Source organism: Labrus bergylta, chromosome 1, assembly GCF_963930695.1.
Source record: "Labrus bergylta chromosome 1, fLabBer1.1, whole genome shotgun sequence".
Classification (NCBI taxonomy): domain Eukaryota; kingdom Metazoa; phylum Chordata; class Actinopteri; order Labriformes; family Labridae; genus Labrus; species Labrus bergylta.
Genome location: NC_089195.1, coordinates 9,003,504 through 9,025,913, shown reverse-complemented (window position 1 = coordinate 9,025,913; position 22,410 = coordinate 9,003,504). Strand labels below are relative to the sequence as shown.

The window sequence follows — 22,410 nt, the reverse complement described above, 5'->3', positions numbered from 1 at the left end:
ATAACTGTTCCCATTTATAAAGACAGGACGTGAAGCGCAGAGTATCACGAGATGTTTATTTAAAGTTTGAACCCTCAGGACTCCTCCACTGCTTCATCCTCCAAAGTCTTCTTCACTCTCACATTTTGGGGCCATTCATGTACTGAGACTTCAGCACCCTGAGATGAGAAACAGTAATGAGGAAGTACATTTGAAAGCATTGTTTTGCAATCTACCAGTAACTTCACACTGAAAGAAGATGCATTCAAGTAGATTGTAAAGTTTTTGAAACAATGGTGATTAACTGCCAATGGAGATGCAATATAGTTTCACTGCACAATATAAGACAATTAGTCACGTCAAAGTAAAATTACAAAATTAACAGGTCTAGAAGTAGAAAAAATTGTCCGCACACCAGAAGCTGCTCCAATTTAATTTAATTTAATGGAAAAATTACAACCTGTCACGTTTCAGGTCCTCGCCCTTCATCAGACATGAACAAGTGAAATGGGCACACCTCTACATACAACCCCAGAGGACACCTGACATGCCATGTGAAAATTCACAGGTCTAACATTACATTGACCAAGATGCCTCCTAAATCATGGGATAAATACGGAAGCCCCAAGGGGCATGAATCCATACGGGCTCGAAACATTGTGTTCCTTAATGCGCATAGCAAATAAATAAATAAATGTATCTTTGGGAGTCATAGTGTTGCAAGTCTTTGTTTGATGCACCTTAATATGTGACGTGCGTGTGTTTGCTGACCTTTTCCGCATGTCTTTTAAGCCAGGTGTACACTACTTTATGCAAATGTACCTGATTTTTATGTCGCTAGACTGACACTGAAGTCTTGTAAAATTTCAGTCGGATCGCACATCTTTCGTTGTGCGGTGTACACAATGTGCATGACGGCGATCAGGGCCAGATCAGCTGCTCCTATGGATGAACCTCTGGCATGTTTGAAATTTTGGTGGTACCGTAGGACAGGACTGCACTTGCACAGTGAGCGCATAGCCACGAGCTGATTCCCCAACTTCAGGCCTTTTTTCCCTGATTATGCCTGCACAAACTGTCAGACAGTATCTGAAACACCATAGCAACAGCCTGTTCGATTAGTCTCCCCCTCCTATCAAGTAAGTTATGCACAAGAGAATCGTTTGCTGGAAATATAGCTGCAGACATCCAGATGCAGGGGAACATTTGTTATGATTAAACTTGCTAGTGAGCTCTTGTGTGTGCGTGTGAGAAAGCGAGAGCGTTTCTGGCAATGTTTGTATTTTAACACAAAAATACATTAATCTGAAACACATTGATCCACCTTCAGCCTCTGTATGTCGGAGTTTTCAGAGGAAAATTTACTGACAAATGTCAATGCTCTGACCTGACAAAACTTGACCAAGGAGTGTGAGCACGAAACCCGCGAGCTTTGGTCTTGCGTTGTAAAGTATGCAGTCGTAGGCTACAACGTTAGCTTACATTTTTCAGTTGTACAGTGTTTTCACAGCTTTAGTAGTTCAACTACTTGAATCACATTGTAATTTAAAAGTTTGTCACACTACCAGCAAGCAAGCAACATGTTTCTGATAGATCAATTACATGATGTTTATTCCTCTCAAACACTGGAGAGAACAGAGGCATCAGAGTTTGACTGTGGACTGATTGATTGATCTGTTTGATCTCACCTGATCAAATTCTTCTCCTCTGGCTGTCCTCATCAAATCAACATCCTCATCGTAATCTGACAGATCCTGTAAGAAGAGAAACTTGAGCTTTTTGTCACAGCTTTGGAAAGTTTGAGAAAGCAAGATATTAACTGACCAGCTCTCCTTCATATGCAGGTTTCATTCTCACCATCTCCAAGCTCGCCCTGAGAGGAGGAAATGTCAGTAAAAAGGTCTTGAGACAGTCAGTTTCTTCAAAGTGAGGTAAAGTGCCATATCATAAAATGTTACATATCTTTCACTGAGAACACTGAGGTCATGTGTTGTGTATGATAATGTATCTTTAACAACCTGAGGATGAACATGCAGTCTAAGTGCACTAAAGTTATGATCAGTTTTAAAAGGATGGTTGAAACATTTTTACTGTACTGAACATATAAAAGGTTTGACTCTGAAATGCCGCAATGCCTTGAAACATTAGTCTTTTGCACCTAAATAAATTTGCCTTAAGTGCTCCGGTACTTTCTTTGGATCCAGTCTGAGAGAAGGAGTCCACTGAATCATATTTTGATCGTCTAATGTTGTTCACTGAGAGCACAGACCTCAATTTGTAAAGTAGCTGAAACGCAAGAGTTTCTTTCAACTTATTTAAATTCTTCCTTTGAATTTGAACAAAGAATTTATACAAAGCCAATTCCTAAAAGTTCGGATTTTGTGTAAAATGTAATGTCACATATTAATCTCCTTTTCAACCAGTTTAAAGAAGTCTCAGAGCTCCCCAAAACATGTGAAGTTTCTTGTTAAAAATCATATATAATCATATTTGATCATGCCTATAAACACCTCTATGTCAGCCGTGCTCAGAACAGGCTGTTTCTGTGTCTGTAGCTTTAAATGCTAGTGACCTGTGTTCGACCACGCCCCTCAGGAGAGCTTGGGTGGTTCGGGCTTTCTCGCATCATGCTCAATTGTTTATGGTGAGAAGGCAGACTCAGAGAGCAGAACAAACACCTAGCTGTGGGGGTGTCACCCACCTTGGGAAGGGTTTACTTCCCCTTTTGATGTCAAACATAATATGTCACCTTGAAATAAAAACACAATGTAAAGATTTTCAAAACATTGAAAACCCCATTTCATTGAAAATAGTACAACTACAGCATGTCAAATGTTGAAACCCAGCCCAGTTCGATTTGTTGCTTTCAACATGTTTCCAAAAAGTCGGGAAAGGGTCATGTTTAACCACTGTGTTGCATCACTTTTTCCTTTTAACTGCACTCTGTTCACTTTGTGAAACTAAGGAGACATGTCTCTGACATTTTGAAAGTGGAAGTTTTACCATTCTTACTTAATGTAGGATTTTTATTACACAGCATTAAGGAGCTTGTTTTCAGACGCTTTGACGTCTTCTGTCATTTCACATTGTGGGTCTATCTCACAGTAACTGTCAGTTGTCTTAAGATGGCAAAGAATACTCCCAAAATGATCAACTTTCTGTTTTTGTCATTGTATCCAAAATAATCTCGATCAAGGCCTCCAATTACCCCAACACTTTTACTACAACATGTATTTATTACTACTACTGCAATATAACTCTGGCACTTTGTATTCATTTATGTACTAGGTGTGATGTGGATGTTTTTTTTTGTTTTTTTTAATGTGCAAATGTTTTTGATATTGTACGCAAGTGTCATGTGTCTATTCACTTCAATGCACCAACAAGGTTGAGTGATCTAAATCTCATTGTGACCTGTCATAAAATGACAATCAAGATCTTCAACTTGGTTATTTGGACCTCAAACAAAACATTTTTTTTCCATTTTCAACATGTCGTGCACCATTTTGAAAGGTTGCTGTTTATAAATTTTGAATTAAAGCTGCTGTATTGGAATAACGGCTATTACTCCTTTTAATTGCAGATAGTGGATTAGCATTCAGCATGTTGTTCTTGCACAATAAGAGAAAAAATGCTGACTAAGTATCAAGTAAGTCCAACTGACAAAAGGAAGTAGCAGCTTCATAGGAAACGGGTCATTATTCAAAAAGCATCAGACATTAACCAAGAACAGACTCACATAGACTTCTCACCAAACTGCCTTCGCCCTGAAAGAAAAAGAAAAAACTCAAAGTTAAAGTGGCAGTGAGGAGGCAGTGACAGCAGATAAAAACTGGACATGATGCAAACTCACTGAACACTACTCCAACCCAACAACAAACAGAGACCAGGAGAACCAGAAATGTAAAACTTCCAAAGACAACGGCCACACCCAGGAAGGGGAGACGATTCAGAACTTCTTTAACCAGATACCTCCTCGTGCTGCTAATGGCGGTGGCGTTATCAAAGCTGTCAGACACCTCACAGTGGTACGTCCCAGCGCTGCTCGTCCCCACAGAGAGCAGAAGAACGGACTGCTCTGGAGGCTGGTGCACCACATAGTAAAAGCTTCCTCGGTCATGTAGGAGGGTTTTATTGAGGAACCATTGGTACAGAGGATGGGTTCCCTTTACAGCCTTGCAGTAGAGCCTCAGGCCGATCACAGCGTAGTTTTCTCCAACGTCAGTGTCGTAGTGCATCGTCACAGGCCCTCCAACAGGGACTGTTGGATCACAAAAGACATCATGGACATTGAAAAAGTCATTTTTACCACAAACTATTTATTTTTTTAATTCACGTACCAACTTCCAGAGGAATCCGTTTACTGAATGCAATCTCGTCTCCATTGTTAGCCTGGCACTGAAGCCATCCCAAATGTTGGCCCAAGACCAAGGGGACCTTAAATTCTGCATTTCTTTCGCCAACGGTTGTATTAGCAACCAGTTCAGTCCTGTTATAAAGTGAAAAGGTGACAGGCAGAGTCCCTTTTGTTGACTGACAGGTTACCACAGCAGAATAGTTGTGGGAATCCTCCTTTAACACGCTGAAGGAGATGTCGGGGTGGGACACCATTTCTGTGGAAGGATGATGCAGAGTGTTATTAAGAAAACGCTCAAATCTGAGAAGAATGCAGTCTCAGAGTTTATTGACAACCTTTCACTGTAATCAGGACTTCAGAGCTGTTGGAGGTGAAGACATCTGTGCCATTGAAGGTGTTGGTGGCCACACACATGTACGACCCGCTGTCTTGAGAGGTTGTTCTGAAAGTGATATGGATAATTATGTCAGTAAAATTTCATGTGCCTTCTTTTAACTCATCTGTTTTGAATATATTAAGGCTAAGAGTTATGCACTATTAGGGTTGTTGCTGATCTGATTGTCAAGCAGGCTTGTAGTAGTTCCTCTGCTCCACATCTTTGCTGTAGATGGACTGATCTAAAGGTTGGTGAAGAGAGCATTTCCAATATGGCAACCGCCATCATTGGGCTTCATAACATGACTTTAGAAACCAATGGGGGGTGTCACCGAGACTATGTCCATGACTTGGCCAAACCTCATTCACCAAACCTCCTAATAATAACTTTGGAGATGCATGATGCACACTGGCTCAAAAGATCTTTCCTGTCTACGTACATATTTAAAGCTACATCTGAAAATGTAGTTTGAGTGTCAATTGTTAGCTTTTAATTTGAAAAATTCACAACTGACTTATAGCTGACGTTTAGCTGAATCCAGAGTTTCATTCTGTTTAAATTTCTTTACTACCTGGGGCGCTAGTGGCCTTGTGGTAAATTAGTGTGCTCTGTGTACAGAGCTTATAATCCTCAAGGCGGGTCACTCTGGTTCAAATCCTTTGTCGCATGTCATTCCACACTCTCACTCTCTCCTTGATTTCTAACTGTATCCACCCTCCTGTCACTTGCATAAAGGCACAAGAGGCCCACAAATAAATCTAAAAAAGAAATACACTTTACTACCTGCAGTTCAGCTTTGCTACCAATAAACTGATAAATATTTAAACAGCTTCCAAATAGCAAACTACAAGCAGCAATGAAGCAGTCTCACCTGGTGATCAGGAGTTTTTCTCCTTCAGCTCTGTGATGGGGCGACTGAGAGACAGGCTGACCGTTCAGCAGCCAGGTGTAGGAAACGTGATTTCCTGCAATAAGTTTACAATGTAGCTCCAAAATCTTCCCCTCAAAGAACTCCATGTGACCAGAATCGACAAAAACCTGTGCGCCTTTCACCGGTACTACAGGACAGAAACAGAAACAGACTGAGTTCAGCTCTTCTCATCATGAAGTTCATGATTTATTTTTATTGCAGACATTCTCACCATGCTCCTTTTCTTATAAATGAATACTTAAATTATTAAGTATGCCAGCATGCTGTAATTCTTATTGTTAGCATGTTTGTGTTTGGTTAAAGTCGCAAACTCCTCAAATGTTGTTAAAAGTGTGCAGAAAAATGCAATTTCTTGAGTGTCCACTTGAGGCCGGCTATAAAAGCCTCAGAGGTCCCATTAACACCAATAATAAATTTTTATATATATATATATATCTCTCTTTGGCTAGCTTTAATTATAAGAACTCTGTAACTTGTTTTTGAAAAGTGCTATAAATAACGTTATGATTATTATTCTCCATTCTTTATACAGTCTATTGTTTCATGTTAGCATCTTGAGCTAACAATAAAATCTTTTTTTTTCCCAAGTATTGCCTCAAACAGCTGCTATGAGGCTGTAGCAAAGGTAGATGATCCCACTGATGTCATGTCGGTTGCAGCCAAACTTTGCAAACCACTCATTGAGTTTTGTTCCAATAGAACATGATAGATATAGTTTAAGAGTCAGATAAAAAAAGCCATGTACATATGAGACTCACCAACAACTCTCAGGTGGCGTGTGTAGCTGACCGTGGGCTCAATCTTGGAGTTGTTCTGGGCTTTGGCCACACACTCCAGGTTTCCCTCATGGTACTGTCTGATGAATATGGGAAAGGTCGCAGTCTCCCCTGCCAGAGCGGTGTATTCAGCCAAAAGCCTCTCACGGTTCCCCTCCCTGGAAATGGTTCATATAGATTACTATATCGTTAGATGTAAGGGTTGGATTATAGTGAACAAATACTCACTTATATAACTGCAGCAGGATGGATTCATTTTTGGGATAGGTGTTAAGTTTACATTCAATATCTACCACACTTCTCAGCAGAGCCTCGGGTGGGCTAAACAGTTGTGGACGCCCCAAAAATGACTGAACTATAAATAAAAGGAAACCAGACAAATCAAAAACACAACAGACAGACTAATTAACTACAAAATGGGTTATATTAATTAATAATACACGCAGTAACACACTCTCAAACACTGCAACTGACTTACTGTTCTCCTGGCTACAGTAGCACAGCCCTGTGGCGAGGGGAAGACATCAAACATAATCAGAAGTTTCAAATAACAAAATATAAATTGTGCCACAGTGTGTATCATGTCTTGTGTATCAGCTTACCCAGTGTGATCAGAAGGACAGAAGCAAACATCCTTGAAGAAAAACATGTGTACCTAAAGTAAAGATAGTTACACTTCGGTGTGTGTTAAAGACGTTTTGATGTGACGGAGGTTTGAAGCGCTGTTGGTGGCGAGAGATAGACACACACACTTAAGACACATGTGCAAGTAGCTGATAGTGACAAAGTATACCTCAATATCACACACTCCCTCTCTGTAACATTACAAGTCAATTTTTCATTGGTTTGATAAAGAAAAAAATAAAGCATATTTTTAGTTTGAGTTTTTATTTGAAAAAAAAAACCATGGCTGTACATTTTCCAAGAATCTATCACTCACTCTTTGATTAAATGTTTCACCTGTTTCTTCTAAGCAACATGATGAACACATGAAAGTTACATTAGACGCATCATTCTGCAGAGCTACTTCCACCTATCTGCAGATGTTAAATTAACACATTTTAGAACGAGGTGATACATGTGAATGATGAAGTGCAGCTCCTTCTGAGTCAAACTGTGACCTCTGTGGCCTGTAAACAGAGACAGAGAACAGTCATGATTTCTTTTATCACACAGACATGATCAATAGATTTTAATTTAAAGAACCCTGTCATTGTAAAACATATTCTTATTTAACATCCTCTAAAACTAGCCCCATTGTAGCATCATACTATGTAGTTCTTTCTTGGAAACTGTCCGTAAACCATTAGGAAAATACAGACCCTGTTAAACACCCTGCACATCAAAACTCCTGTGAGGATTATCTTCTCAACTCTATATGAGCTTCAAAAGAAGATCAGGAAGAAGATTGATTATTTCTATAAAGATATTTTTAATGTGTGTTGGCGCGGTCCCTGGGTTGGGGGACAGATAGGGAGATTAACAGCATGCTGCAAAACAGCCCTTGTTTACGTTTTCGCCCTGCAAAGATCACAGTGAGTGATTCATTTCGCTGTCAAAAGACAGCAGTAGGGAATTTTTCAGAAAACACCACATGTACAGGACAAGATCAACAAAGAGATAACCGTACTGCTTTGTCAACACAAACCGAAAGATCGTCACAGGAGTTTCAGCTCACATCAGCTCCTTTTAAAGACATTATATGAGACTAATAGGCCTGTCAAGTACAGTGTTACAGGTAAATGTGAAATATTTAATAGATTAATGTGATCGTGACGGCTTGCAGTGACGAGTATGTGTTTTCAGGACAGTATACCTGATTCTGAACATCATGGCTGTCATCCTGTCTGACTCCTGACTGGGATGTGGGTGCAGACATTGTGGGCACATCAGGACCAGCACTGAAAGGTACAAACACTGTTGAGCAGCATCACTTTGGTTACAGGACAAAAAACGTACTAAAGCTCGATAAAGTCATAACTCACTGTGATGAAGAAATACGGGCCTGAGCTGTGAAAGAAATGTGGCGACATGAGCATTCAACGTATAAATGTAGTTAATAGATTTCTCTCTCACACACAGGCACACACCTTGCTCGTTGTTAAAGGTTTTGTAAGTAAAGCCTGCTCCCACGATCAGCGTCAGTAGAAGAAAGCAGCAGAACGCCACGGTAATGACCTCCAGGGGGGTCATGAAAACCTCTTTGGAGGAGAAGAAACAGCGATATATTTTATTATGTAGAGCCAGCAAGTACGCCATGTAGACACAGAATATTTGACTCAGTGTAGAGTGTGTGGAGTTACAGGTCCTGTCTTTTAAAAAGTAAAAAGTATGATGATGTTAAGAGCGAAGTGATTCAACACTAAAGGAAATTTAAAGAGGCCCATTTTGACGAGTAAACAAGTAGCAAAAAGACTACTTGTGTCACATATTTATTGATATAGCCCTTCACACTGTCGGACTTACAATGAACTTACTAGTAATGTTTTGGTAGGAAAGCATTGCCAATAAATGTACGTTTGCAAGTTAAACAGTTAAAAGTAGATATGATAAGTGGTGATAGAAAGGGTAAATAATAAAATGAATCTGTGTCAGTGCTCACATACATCATGCCACCCTCTTTATAAGTCAGTGCACCAACTGGGTCACCCCAGTGAAAAAAGTCTGGACAGGCCCCTGCTGGCCTGCCTCAATGCATCAACAAGAGTCTAGTACACCGCTGAACCTGGCCAAGACACAATGTGGACACAATACTCTGTTCAAAGACAACATTTTCCACTTTGGTATCACACAGATTGCAACAAACTTAATACAATATGTTGTTTAGTGAGCTGTTGCTGGAAGGTAGATTGTAGACAGAGACTAGATATTACCCTCTCCTTATACTAGAGTGCGCTACTGCCAACAGTAGCCAAATATCCAATACGAATATATCAAAAAAAGTTAAACTTCTTCTGTTTGGCACACTCTTACTCCACACCTAGTCTTGAATTTTTCACCTGAGACTCGAACCAGGACAGCGGCACTCTCCACCCAGGGCCCGGAGTCATCGTAGCTGTTCCTCACCCTGCAGCGATAATACCCAGACTCCTCTGGGCCAAGCTTGGCCAGAATAAGAGTTTGACTCTTGCTGGCTAGGACATAGTGAGACAAGATAGGTTGAGTCTGAGTGCCCTCATGTGAGAGAAGGACAGTGTCGTTGAAGAGCCAGGAGATGTGAGGAAAAGTTCCTCTGCTGATTTCACAGTTCAGTGTTGCTGCGGTGGCCAGCTGAGAGTCAAATCTGTAGAGATATTCAACTTCCACTCTGACTTCACCTCCGACTGGGACTGGAAAGGAGGAGATGAAGATGAATAGAAAGCAAAGCTAAAAGTAAGGATCACTATCAGACACATGTATGTGTATATGTTTTCATGCATCTGTGTATCTCATACCCACTTCCAGAGTCACAGGCTCACTCATCAGCTCCTGCACATCAGTTTTCACCTGACAACGAGCCACGCCCATGTCCATCCCCGGTACCAGCGCGACAGGGAACCAGGCAAAAAGAGACTCAGTTGCTGTCACAGACCCTTCCTCCCTGTCATCTAGTAGAAGAGTGAAGTTCACCGGACGACTCCCTCTTGTTGACCAGCAGGTCACGTTGCCACGGTAACTGTCTCCCTCCTTGAAGATGGAGAAAGAGATCCTTGGTTTTGAAACGTAGACTGGTGGAGGAATAAAGAAGGGAAAGGAATGGAAAAAGAGAATGCTGAAAAAAAATCACCCAACAGCTTAGCATGAGTTTGTAAACCAGCAGTGTGTGTCCAAAAGTATGTTGACATTGATGAATATTCTTGTTTGTACAGAAGAGAATTAGGGCCGCTGAATTTTTATTTTCACAGATCTGACTCTTTTTAAATTTCTGAGTTTAAAGCAACAATATTTAATAATAAATGTTGTTTATAAAGAGCTTGTCAGGATCTCATAGACACTGTATATTAGTTCAAATTTAAAACACGTAGACTAGTTGAGGTATGTTTGTGATGTTCTAAACTTATTAAATTGTTTTTAAAGGTTTATTTTTGGGCTCACTAACCACTAGGCTACAGGCGCCCCAGGTTCCAAACTTATAAACGTGTTTTGATCAACTCTTAATATCATAAAGGAAAGAGGCAACTCTGTGGTACGATGGATTAATTCATTTGTTTGTATGCAAACCAGAGACAGAACTCGGGTTAGATGAGTTTCTGCAACCGGAAAAGCTGCTAAACACGAGACAACGATGTCACACGATAACATTTGTTGTGAATAATATGTGCAAGGATGTACACTTTACGTCCTACTCAGTCATCCTCTCTTCTTCTCTTCTAAGATTCACGGGATAACTAGAAGGAATTAGCATATTAGTCAGAATTCAGATTTGAAAAGTAACCCATTCTCCCTAATCCTCTGCTGTATATCTGAGACAGATTTTTCTATTCAGACTCGTACCTTTGACCGTCAGCAGCACCTCTGAACTGCTGGAAAACCTCTTCTTGTCATGTACTTGGGACCATGCCATGCAGTAATAGTTCCCAGCATGCTCTAGGGTCACATTCTCCAGCACTAGCTCGTTCCCAGCAAGGTGTGTGAAGGGAGAGTCTGAATGTGTTAACTCTGTCCTGTTGAAAAACCAGGTGTAGTGCAGGTGGGAGCCCTTTGTGACGTTGCAGCTCAGAAAAACATATGACCCCTCGTATGCGACGGGGGGGAAGGGTTTAGAAATGACTCTGGTATTTGATGCTGGAGCTGTAAGTGAGGAAATGATGGAGGAAAGGAGAGTAGAGGAAGAGATTATGTGATGGTAGGGTTTTCACCTATAAAAAAAATGTTCAAACTCTTAAAAGCTGTGTCAGTAAGTTTTACTCACTGACTACACTCAGCTGGATGCTTTTGCTGACTCCTGTCCTCCCGCCTGCTGTCGCCCTACAGTGATATGACCCCTCTGACGCTGCAGTGACCTTTAGGGAAAATGATGCAGGAGTGTCACCTTGATCATCTATGCCTGTGGAGATCAGGACACCACCGTCGCTCAACAGCTCGTAGGTGACTGGGGGAAGGGAATCCGATGCTATACACTGGAAAGTCACCTTCGAGCCATGATACGCCAATTCAGGACCAGTCAGCACTGGATGAAGAGAGGCTGATCCCCCTGAAGAAAGACATGAAACACAGAGTTTACCAGAAAACTTTTTTTTTAATTAGCAAAAAACACAAATGAAATTAATTTATGCAATGCAGTCATATCAAAGAATAACAAGCTCCTACATAAACAGCTTTCTTTTTAGAAAATATCAGAAGAGATCTGAATCAGCGAGGACAAACAAAAAATATCTCTGCAAACTGAACTAAGCCAAACAAGAACTTACTTATCTTGACGACCAAACTCGCCAGAGCTAAACAAAACAAAACACAACAAAAATAAGAACTTTTTTTTATGTTGAATGGTTCATTCATGTTGCCATTTTAAATCAAATATGACAAACTCACCCAATATTGGCAGCAAATAAGAGTGTAGATTCTTCATAGCAGTGCTGTGCATTTTTCTTTGACATGGTTTGGCGTGTGCTTGCATGTGTGGATTTAGTGTGTGCTTAAAAGCTATGGGTGTCAACACATGTTGCAAGTAGATAACATGTTAGGCTGCATGTTTGGTTTTAATTTTGACGACCAATGAGATGTTGGACACAGACAAGCTTAAAATGCACAAACTATCAAATGTTTAATGAGCAGGATATTTATAACAAAAAAACATAGAGAAAGTATATTAAAGCATTTGCATGAATTATGCATTCACTTATAAACATTTAAAGGTTTAAACACTGGCTTTAAAATAAGCTTAAAGCTCCTGTAAATAGTTTTTAGCTGGTTGTGAAACAGGCAGATATTAATACTGTTGCCTCTTCATGAAGTTCAAAAGCAAACAAGACCATAATAGATAAGACTGACTATTTCTGAAGAGTTATTTTTAATGCCTGAAACTTCTGCTAGGGTTAGGTGTCGGCCAAGGTGATTAACATCATGCTGCCTCTCCCTCATTTTTTTTTTCACTGATATGATACATTTGACTGCCTAAAAAAAGCAGGAAGCAACATTTTGTAAAAAACAACAACAAAAAAAAACACTATTAAAGATGTACAGTTCAAAATCACTAAAGGCATAAAATGTGCTGCTTTGTCCACAAAATCAACACAAACCACAAGTTCCCACAGAAGCTTTAACAAACTCAAGGCTAAACTCTCCCCCCCCCCCCCTCCCCCACATACACACAACTTTTCAATATGACAGAAAATTGACAAATTGGACAAAAAATATGAACTTTAAAACATTTCACAGCATTGCCTTTTTCATCTCTGTATGTCATGTAACTGAAATGTGAGAGTTCATCAACCTAATACGTTTTTTAATCGAGCCCCTGCAGTCTTTCACTCAGCTGCTGTCCGACTAAAAAGCCTTTATATTTCTAATGAAAGTCTCTGGATGTAAAGATGGAGAGGCCACACAGAGTGGACTCTGTATTCACTCTGTAGGAGATGAGGGAGGGTCCTCTTGGATGTCGACAGAGAGGACCCTGTAGTTGTTTCTTTTACCTCTGAGTATGGTGGCATGCTGTTTGACCAGGAAGCGTTTATCTGAGCTGCTCTGTGAGGAAAACACACACACACACACACATATATTTACACACACGACCTGCATACAGATTCTCAAGCAGAGCAGAACACACTAATACACCAAAGTAATAATGATTCAAAGGAACCAATCAAATCAACGAGCAGTATTTCCTTATCGTCTTCCTGCGACTGATTTGTAAGTATGTACGATGTTTGACGACATGTGACTCACCATAACCAGCATGTCCTTCAGCCTCTCGATGGCCTTCTGATTGGCTTGTCTCCGTGACACGAATGAGGTTAAGATTATACTGTGGAAATACATTTGATTCATGTTACATTCAAAGACCAACAAATCACATGAAAGTACAGCTCATGTTCATCAATGATTATTTCTATTCACCAACGTGTACACATGCAGCTCCTTTTTCGTCGCACCAAAAGGTTGAAACAGTTTAAAAGTAGCTTTACAAAATGAAAAGCACAACAACACTTTGATACAGAGTTAGCCTTTTAGTAAACCTGCTGCTGCTTTGGATACTTACACCTCAGCGAGTATGAGCGGCAGGGCGAAGGCCTCAGAGGCCAGGTAGCGGAGAGTACTCTGTGCCAGACTGGGGAGGCTGTCCACACAATCTCCTGCCACAGTAAGGACAGTCTTATCATTCCCAAATGGACCACAGGAAGACCTGACGGAGACCAGGAAGGACAAATAGGAGAAACTGGCATTACAGAAAAGCTATTAAGTTTCGATGACACTAACACATGCGTATGGTTAGACACGGTAAGTAAGTAGGCTTTCAATAAATAATGGTAAAATTGCAGTTAAAGTCGACGTACAAATTCTTGTCAGGTGTAAGTTCTTGCTGGTGGAGGTTGAGTCCCAGTGTGACTGCGGCCATGAGGAGACCGAGCAGCAACATGAAGTGGAATAAAACGGAGGAGCTGGAACCACGAAACATCCTCTGCTCGGCCACACAGCACTGCAGGACTGTGAACTGTGGACAGCGTCAGAAAGAGAGAGAGAGAGAGAGAGAGAGACCATGAATACAACTGTGGTCACTAGTACTTCTCCATACCTCACTACAGAACCATGGAATGGTCAAAGAGAGAAAGAGGGAGTGAAAGAAAAATATAGAATATGGAGAAAAAAAAGCATCATTCTGGTTTTTAACTGTGACACAGAATGGAGGATAATTTCAGGATTATAACTGGTTTGAATAAAATAAATAATAGTTATAATTGAATATCTTAAAGCTGAATACTATACTCTCAGTCTTAATGTCAGGACATTGTTAGCTTTAAGACTGTAAACAGAGGTAGCAAACGGCATGGCTGACTGCTCTGTGTCTCAGTTATTTACAAAAAAAAAACATTTTTATTGTGAATAACTGAAATACAGAGATAACTGCTTTGTGGTTGGCGACCGGTGGCGATTCTAGAGTCTGTTGGGGCCCTAGGCAATTACCAATTGGGTGGCCCTCCAACCAGCGTTCACCAGGTCATCAAAAGTGAGTGCTGTCAGATGGGGCCCCCTGAGGGACGTTTCCTTCAATCATTGCAAAATTTGTACATTTTCATCCCCTTCCGGTCTGGGCCACAAGCAGTTGCCTACCTTGCCTGTTTACAAGCAGCGCCTCTGTTTGCGACAACAACTTGCTACACTGCCCTAGACATTGGGTTGCACTTTACTTCCTTAAACGAAACACAATATTTTTTTTTTACTGTGATTTTGAATAATAATTCTGTGTAGAGTTTGCATGTTTTCCTCTGCATGGGTTCTCTCCAGGTACTCTGGCTTCATCCCACTGACCAAAGACGGACTCGATAGGTTAATTGATGACTCTAATTTGCTCCTAGGTTTGCATGTGTGACTGGTTGTTTGTCTCTATTGGGTATGTGCCAAATTAAGCCTCCATAGTGCGCATTTGAAGGCCGATTATGTCACTGTAGTGCGTCTACTGCTTTCCCATTTTGAAGGCTCAGTCAAATTCAGCCGACAATTGCGCCCTTCTGTCCCCAGCCAATCAAGGATCCATTCGGTGCATCCTTCCCACACTGAACAGCACATCCCACAACTCTTTGCTCACCTTTTTTGTGTGTCGAAACCTTGATTTATAATCAGTCTGATGTAACAATTCTGAATTGGTAAACATTATACAATTACTTTAAGTCATTGTTCTGTGACATCTTGGTACATTCAAGGGGAGAGGAAGAGTTAATTATTTTACAACTGATGGTGTATAACGATCATGTTCCCAACAACCTTCTTTATGTAGAAGCTGGCCGTCAGTGTCACAGTTCCTATCAGAGGCAGCAGAGGGCAGTAAAAGACTCCCACCCAGGACACCGTCTGAATGTACACCAGATCCAACACATTGAAAGTGATCAAGAAGCGCTGTTTCCCCATCAACCGGGCCAGCAAGGACGAGGGCAACTTCTCCTTCACCAGCCTGTCAGACAGAGGGAAGAAAGAGCTTGTGAGTATTTGGTACATAATGTGACCAAGTTTCAATTTCCCCTGAAATCTCAAACATTGATATTTCCATATAAAACCAAAACTGATGACTAATAAAGAAAGAGACTGATCATTTTCAAACAAACCCACATTCTGGGGTAGTTCAAGAAGAAGGCGGTGCAGAAAGTGGTGAGGAAGTTGAAGATACACAGCTTGTACATCTCTCTGCCAAACTTGTTCTGTCTGCACTGAAAAACATTCTGTGGAGAAGCAAAAAACATGAGAAGAGAGCCTGAAAACCACATACATCAGTCCCAAATGTCAGGACAGCAGAATGCATCGCACTGTCTCACCAAAGCTCAGTCTGCAGAATCTCACTCTTAACTCACTTGCTCAGGTTCTTTGGTAGAGAAGATGAAAAATAAGAAGATCCCCAGTGAGGTGAGTTTCAGGAAGATGCTCCTGAAGAGAAGAACCAATGAATTCATGGAGCTGTGTGTGTGTGTGTGTGTGTGTGTGTGTGTGTGTGTGTGTGTGTGTGTGTGTGTGTTTTTCTACTTTGCATCTTACCTCACAAGCGTTGCATTGACCTGCGTTGTGAAAGAGTAGTCTTCAAAAGATGAAATCTTACGGAAGATGAGAGGAAGCACCAGGTTGATGGAGGTGATGGTAATGGAAGGAAGGTACTGGAGGAGCAGACTGACCAACCAGTTGTGCTTAATCTAAAAAACAGTCAAGGGTGACAGATGTAAACTGTATAAACACCAATAACAGGACAAAGGTCTTCAACTATAGAAAATAACAGATGTTCTTACTTCCTCCTGTGATTTCCTTGTGGCGTAGTAGATAAGACAGAATGCTCCGCCCAGCAGAGACAGAATGAGCACGTTGAGGATGAACCGGAGGAGGTACAGAAACACTCTCTGTCCCAGAGTCCTCTGCTCCTCACGCAGAGAGAAACGCTGCTCATCCAGGAACAGCTGAGGAGGAAAAAGAAACACATAAAAGGAGCCACATGTAACCCTCCCACTTAGCGTTTAAAATGGGTCCTGGAGTCCAAATTCAAAACATTGAAGAGAACTGTCTCCCCCTGAAATTTAAATGCAGAGGCTTTTTAGGTCAGGTAGAATGAGTTATATCTGAACCAGTCCATTGCTGCCAAACCTCTTGGTTTGCCCTTTGCCTGGCAAACTGAGGGGCGTCCAAAACGGCCATGTGGGAGTGTCTTAAAACCACCTACCTTCTCTGGTCAAAACAAAAACAGATCGTTCAGGACCAGAATCTAAACTTAGAAGGAGGACATACTGGCTGCTGCGTTGTTGTCAGGGAAGCCAGCACTTCAACACAGCATGTTTCCTTAAAGTCTGATGATGTAGTAAGGTCAATTTATGATTTAAATCAGGAGATATCTTACATATTGGACCTTGAAATAAACCAAAGCATCATAACAGCAGTATACACACAAAAAAAACATATGCTTGTATCTCACTTCTTTAACATTTTAAGACTGAATTTGAGATGAAAGGTTGAGATGAATTTGCATTTATTTAAAACAAAAAACTCTCCTAGTCATAACTAATTTATAATTTTGCTGTTTTGTCAACACTGCATTTGCTTTTTATTCGAGGCTGAACCAGGAAGTGAACCAGGGACCTTCACTGTAACTTGCTCTATGTTGCCACTTTGTAGAGTGTAGTCTTCATTATATATCCATATTTGTCCTTTTCATTTATGATTTTAATTTTGATTGTGTAATTTTTTTTTTTTTAAAGTTGGAATTTTATTAACACAGAATACTGTGTTATCACAACTGGTTTAAAGTGATTATAAGTAACTCTGACTTATTGTTTTTACACTGTGAAGAACTTCAAAGTAAAAAACAGGTTTTCCTTTAGTAAGAAATATATAAAGCATATAATTTCAATAAGATAATAGCATAAGATACTGTATATTACAATTGTCTTCACAGCTTTTTAGCTTGTTTTACAAAAAGTTTTGAAACACACCAAGTTTATTTAAACCCCTGCATCCTTGAACACACTGAATTTCTCACCCGGCACGAGCAATCTCCCCTTTTAAGCCCTCCTGTTAGGCTATACACTAAAGTGTTTGTGTGGATATTTTTTTAACAGAAGCAGTGAGATAAACCCTGTGCTCAACCATCCACAGTGGTTGGAAGATATAATTGTATATTAGCTGTTGTTAATGGTCATAACAAAAGCAAAAAAGACTTGCTGCAAATAAAACTGTTGAAGTGCGCATCTGTAGAAATTTTGCTTGGGATTTAAATTTAAAGGGTAAATGCAGAGGCATAACTGATGAAGGTGACCAAAAAATCAGAGGTAAAGTTTTTGCATGCATGCATGTGTGCCTCCACTCACCTTGAGATCATTTCTGATGAAGCTGCGTTTGAGAGTAGCAGCGATGGGGTCCTGGATGGTGAAGTCCCAACCACAGAAGATCTTGTAGCTCATGTTCGTGCTGTAACGTCTCCCGAGCATCCAGGTGTGCTTGTAGCCAACTATCGTCCTATTAGAGGAGTGTATTGATATAAGGAGATTTAATCGACTTTCTTATAGATGACCATTTTAGAATATTTATTATTTGTAGATATATCCTTTCTGACCTGTGGACCACCATAATGAGACTGAGGAAGAGGATGGTGAGGATTCCAGCGAAGTACAACAGAGGTGTTTTCAGACACGGCTTATTCAGGGAACCGGGAGTATAAAAACCCAAGAAGACAGGAGAACGATCCAGGTACCCCTTTAGAGAAAGAGGAGAGAAATTAGATCACATAAAACGTACAAATTAAAAATACATACCATCAAGAGTCACTCTCAATTGTCAAGAAAAACTGGGATTTGGAAACAAATGATAATCAGCGGTCAGACTTTAAAGCATCGCCTCATCATCCATTTGTGCAAGGCATGGCCTTATTCAATATAAGACGGTGTTATATGTCTAAGGTTAAGCTTTCAATGTTTTTCCCTGGGAGTTAGTCCTATCTGTTACCAATGAAAGCCTGCCAGCCTCTATCACACATTTTCATCTTGTACGAGAATAACAATATTCTGATCTTCCATATTTAATGCATACTCAGTGATTGCAGGTTGAACCGTTGAACTATGCCCTTTTATTGGTCTTTTTAGCGTTGTGTCCAAGGATCTTATTCTGACAAAAGCACAGTTAAGCAGCTAGGCCAACTAAGCCCTTCTTACAAGGTGTCTCATTGAATTGGAAGAGGGAAAGCCCCTCTTTTTTGGCAGGTGGATTTGTGAGGTCATGCATTTTGTCGATATAAACGAGACAAGATGAGCTTTGTGGGAAGTTTCATGCAGTTTGACAACCTTTTATTTCTTATGTGGAACATTAGACCGAGCTGCATAACTCGAGACATGGTATTTCTTTGTATACGCACACTACTCTGATCGGGTGTTTTTTATTTTCTTCTTTTTTATTTCTCATTTTGCTGTGTTGTATTTGGTTGATTTTCTTTTTTGTTTAATTTTGATTCTTCCCCATTCATTATGGCTGTGACACTTATTTGTGCTGTATTTGTACTCTTTGTGTGAAAAATTCCATTTAAAACAAAGTGACAACAGAAAAAGAAGTAAGCATACAAACAGTTAAACAAACCCTCACCGATCCAAGGAAGAAATCCAGAACAGAGTCATCCTCTCCAAACCTCAGAGGTTCTGTTAAATCACAGAGAAAAACACTAAGTTGACACTGAATCGTTGTGAATTTAGTGAAATCTGTTATTACAGCTGACTCACTACTGCTGTTGCCCCTGCCATAAAATGCTGTAGGCCCCAGAATGAAGCCTGAGATAAGAGCGCAGTGAAGGAGGTTCAGGTAAATCAGATATCTGAGGAACACAAAGTAAGACTTCACGCCGAATCCAAACCTGCCTGAAACACAACAGTGACAAATAAAACAGGCATGTCAATTCTTCTGATCATGTTTAAAGGATAAAGGTAATAACACAACTCTACTTCGTATACATCAGGCTTTTCTTACCTTCGATGGTGTGAAGAGTGTGCTGCCATGGTAACAAGCCTGATAGAGCTCCTCCCATCTGTGCCCATACCCTCTTAGTGGCGATGTTCTGACTCCGCCTCCATGACTCCCAGCAACTAATTTTGCTTCTTTGCATATTCCTTCTGTCCCTAATCAGAGGATATTGGGTAATGAATCATAAATGATGTCTTAGTGATGTCATCAGGACTGGCTTTGATTCATTTTCTTCTCTAAGTGCTTTCATTACGGCAAAGTTCCAGTTTAAGGATGCATCCTTCGGAGGGTGCATATGAAGACCAATTATGCCACAGCAGCATGTCTAAGGCTGTCCCATTTCAAAGGCTCCTTCATATGGAGCTGCTAGGGACTTGGGTTGGAAACTAAGTTTCAACATATCCCAGATTCATTGTGCGCCAACGATATGATAATGATAAAACTTTAAATGATCTTTGAAAAAATAGGTTAAGTTACAAGACATTAGCTAGTGCAGCTGTTGAGGTTGCTAGGAGACAGGGGTGGCACAAACAAAATAGTAAGGGCAAGGGGAATTCTCTTTAGACCAGGTCGTCTTAGTTCAGCCTGAGCGGATAATGCAGGGCGCCGAGTCTGGGTCCTTCAAAGGATGCTGACCCCCCAAAATGAGACACAGCACATTCAAACACTGATGACAGAGGATGCTAAGGGCCCATCAGTATCAGCTCATCATACCCATTCACGCGCCACTAGCTATGCCACAGAGAGTTATTTGGAATTAGTGTCTTGCCAAAGGTCACTTGGACCACTAAATATCATTATCATAAAGTTTAATGCAAAAGAAGGTAGGGGGTAGATTTTAATGTGTGTGTTTCCCACCTGGCATTTCTTTTCCCCTGAATACACAGGACGAGGTTCCTGAGCGGCTGTGTAGATGTTTTGTCTCTGGGTCCCGGGGACAGCTGGCCATGGCTGACCCTCTTCCCCAGCTCTGGGCCACCCTGGTAGGCCTGGACCGGTCGGAGGGCCTGGACGCTGGGCAGCTGATCAAATATCTCAGTCTGATAGTACTCATAGGAGTCAGACGACTGAGAGCTCTCCTCTGTGGTGAGGAAGACACAATTTAATTCTGATATATGAATATTCACAAAAGAGCATGTTTACAGACAAGCTGTTTATAATGACAGAAATAGGGTAAAAGGACAAAGGTCACATCTTAATAGTGTATTGTTTTGCTTGACTAACATGCACTGAAAGTTTCACATTTTTGGTATTTTTATCTGATATTTCATTTGATTTCATGATTTGATATTTCCTTAATGAGTCTTAGAGTAAATAATAACAAAAAAGTTGAACCCCTCCTGATGCATTTGTATGAATTAGACCTGAGTAGGACTAACGTGTTGACATATAGCAGTGTTGCTACACTTTGCTTTTCTGTGTGGAGGATTCATGTAAGTGAAAAAAACGTCATATTCTGTTCATAAATAAATACATGAAGTACAGTAATACAGTATGTCTTATTTTTACTTTTTGAAAAAAACTTTATCCAATACACAGTATATTTTATGTACTGTTAAGGCTTTACCCAGCATAAAAAAAACATCCACATGTTTTAAGTGCAAATGCAGTGTTGAACAAGCAAAATATCATCTCACATTCAGAGGAAAAATGCACAGCCAATAGTTGTGTTATCGTTACCTGACAGGCATCTCAAGAAGCTGACAGAATTGTGCTCCTCCATCTTGTTTTCATGCACTTCCTCTTGAAAAAATGTTCAAACATCAATCTTCTTGCTTCAAGTCAACAAACATCCCAACCAATGCTGCACCTTAGAGCTCTACAAGGCAGTTACTTCCGCAATCTGCATCGCAACAGCCTCCTTTGCATTCACATGAACACTTAGGCCGAGACCCCAGAGAGGCTCATAGATGAGTCTGTGTTGTTCTTCAACTCCTGATGGTACAGCTCACTTTTTGGCAAGTGGAAAATCATTCTAATTATTGACTGACAGTTTGTGTAGCAGAACTTGAGAGCTCCCAGGAAATCACATGACAGGATGCAGAAAAAGGCGTCGCATTAGCAGCTGAAAATAGCTCATATACTTTCACAACATAACAACAAATGCTTACTCATGCACTGCACTGACAAAAAGTCTATCTCTACCTCAATGTGAATAATACAATGCAGACATATGTGCTTTTTAGTGTTATTTGATTAGTACAGGGTTAAATCCACAATTCTTATTTGTTATCTATTGGTTTACAGTGATATTATATTTTTGAATGGCTTTGGCTTGGAAATCAACAAAGGAAATATAAACATTTGGTTCAATATGATAAATTTGGATTGGATTAAATTTGGATTTTGTTTTGTATATTTTGTATAATTTGCCTCCATTCAGTCTAAGGTGTGGGAAGCAATGTCACACCCAAAAGTGAACTTCCCTATAACTGAGACAACTCATAAAGTGATAACATCCGTTATCATAATCTACCTTTTACATTACATTCATGTAAACAATCATCAGTTTAACATCACTGTGCAGTGTTTCATCATGTGGAAACTGACTTCTAATGTATGAGGCGATGTAGCAGAAAGGCTCCTTCTGCCCACTTTCTTCACCACAAACACAGTTGTTGAGGCTTCCACTTAGCCCCGTTAACAGAGAAACATGAGGTTGGGCATCACTTCTTTTGTGCTAGTTTGACAGTCTTGGTTTCAATTCATCTGAAATGTGAACTTGTAATTACCCTACATGGTCATGTTATTTGGAATACAGGTGCTGTTGTATTTAAAATAATTGAGCTTATCCTACTGTTTCAGGCTTTCCAAAAAAAATTGTTATGCAAGTAAAAGTCAAAATGTCTCAAGGTAGAAATGTTGCATTGTAAGTAGCATAAGT

General features: G+C 40.3%; 3 protein-coding genes and 1 long non-coding RNA gene across 8 annotated transcripts; 1 reads left to right on the top strand and 3 right to left on the bottom strand.

Annotated features, from left to right (window-relative positions):
• Positions 1 to 37: 37 nt before the first annotated feature.
• Positions 38 to 7,176, bottom strand: si:dkey-93h22.7 (Fc receptor-like protein 5). The gene is made up of 12 exons (XM_020656776.3): positions 7,022 to 7,176; positions 6,898 to 6,924; positions 6,648 to 6,774; positions 6,402 to 6,577; positions 5,584 to 5,770; positions 4,672 to 4,778; positions 4,320 to 4,592; positions 3,833 to 4,240; positions 3,719 to 3,746; positions 1,804 to 1,852; positions 1,668 to 1,733; positions 38 to 158 (listed from the first exon to the last, which is right to left on the bottom strand). Exons 1-12 carry the CDS (start codon positions 7,050 to 7,052, stop codon positions 75 to 77), a joined length of 1,563 nt encoding a protein of 520 aa, XP_020512432.3. The 5' UTR covers positions 7,053 to 7,176; the 3' UTR covers positions 38 to 74.
• Positions 1,824 to 12,572, top strand: LOC136178608 (uncharacterized). The gene is made up of 2 exons (XR_010665989.1): positions 1,824 to 1,910; positions 8,226 to 12,572. It is a non-coding gene; the product is annotated as an uncharacterized lncRNA (long non-coding RNA).
• Positions 7,199 to 12,035, bottom strand: LOC136178605 (Fc receptor-like protein 5). Of its 4 annotated transcripts, XM_065953178.1 has the most exons (10): positions 11,931 to 12,035; positions 11,810 to 11,836; positions 11,311 to 11,592; positions 10,893 to 11,189; positions 9,854 to 10,126; positions 9,419 to 9,748; positions 8,510 to 8,620; positions 8,405 to 8,429; positions 8,236 to 8,320; positions 7,276 to 7,549 (listed from the first exon to the last, which is right to left on the bottom strand). In XM_065953178.1, exons 1-10 carry the CDS (start codon positions 12,013 to 12,015, stop codon positions 7,529 to 7,531), a joined length of 1,536 nt encoding a protein of 511 aa, XP_065809250.1. In that variant the 5' UTR covers positions 12,016 to 12,035; the 3' UTR covers positions 7,276 to 7,528. The 4 variants fall into 4 exon arrangements, with proteins under 4 accessions (XP_065809248.1, XP_065809261.1, XP_065809253.1 ...); XM_065953176.1 differs by having other exon boundaries at positions 7,199 to 7,549; positions 8,405 to 8,620; XM_065953189.1 differs by lacking the exon at positions 8,510 to 8,620 and having other exon boundaries at positions 7,264 to 7,549.
• On the bottom strand, positions 12,138 to 21,508 carry tmc8 (transmembrane channel-like 8). Of its 2 annotated transcripts, XM_065953165.1 has the most exons (16): positions 21,207 to 21,508; positions 20,385 to 20,607; positions 19,533 to 19,681; positions 19,289 to 19,423; positions 19,155 to 19,207; positions 18,136 to 18,275; positions 17,891 to 18,038; positions 16,325 to 16,489; positions 16,080 to 16,231; positions 15,899 to 15,971; positions 15,660 to 15,769; positions 15,318 to 15,504; positions 13,892 to 14,049; positions 13,597 to 13,740; positions 13,284 to 13,362; positions 12,138 to 13,082 (listed from the first exon to the last, which is right to left on the bottom strand). In XM_065953165.1, the coding sequence occupies exons 1-16, from the start codon at positions 21,247 to 21,249 to the stop codon at positions 12,960 to 12,962; spliced, it is 2,082 nt and encodes a 693-aa protein (XP_065809237.1). In that variant the 5' UTR covers positions 21,250 to 21,508; the 3' UTR covers positions 12,138 to 12,959. The 2 variants fall into 2 exon arrangements, with proteins under 2 accessions (XP_065809237.1, XP_065809242.1); XM_065953170.1 differs by lacking the exon at positions 19,289 to 19,423.
• Between the last annotated feature and the right edge of the window lie 902 nt (positions 21,509 to 22,410).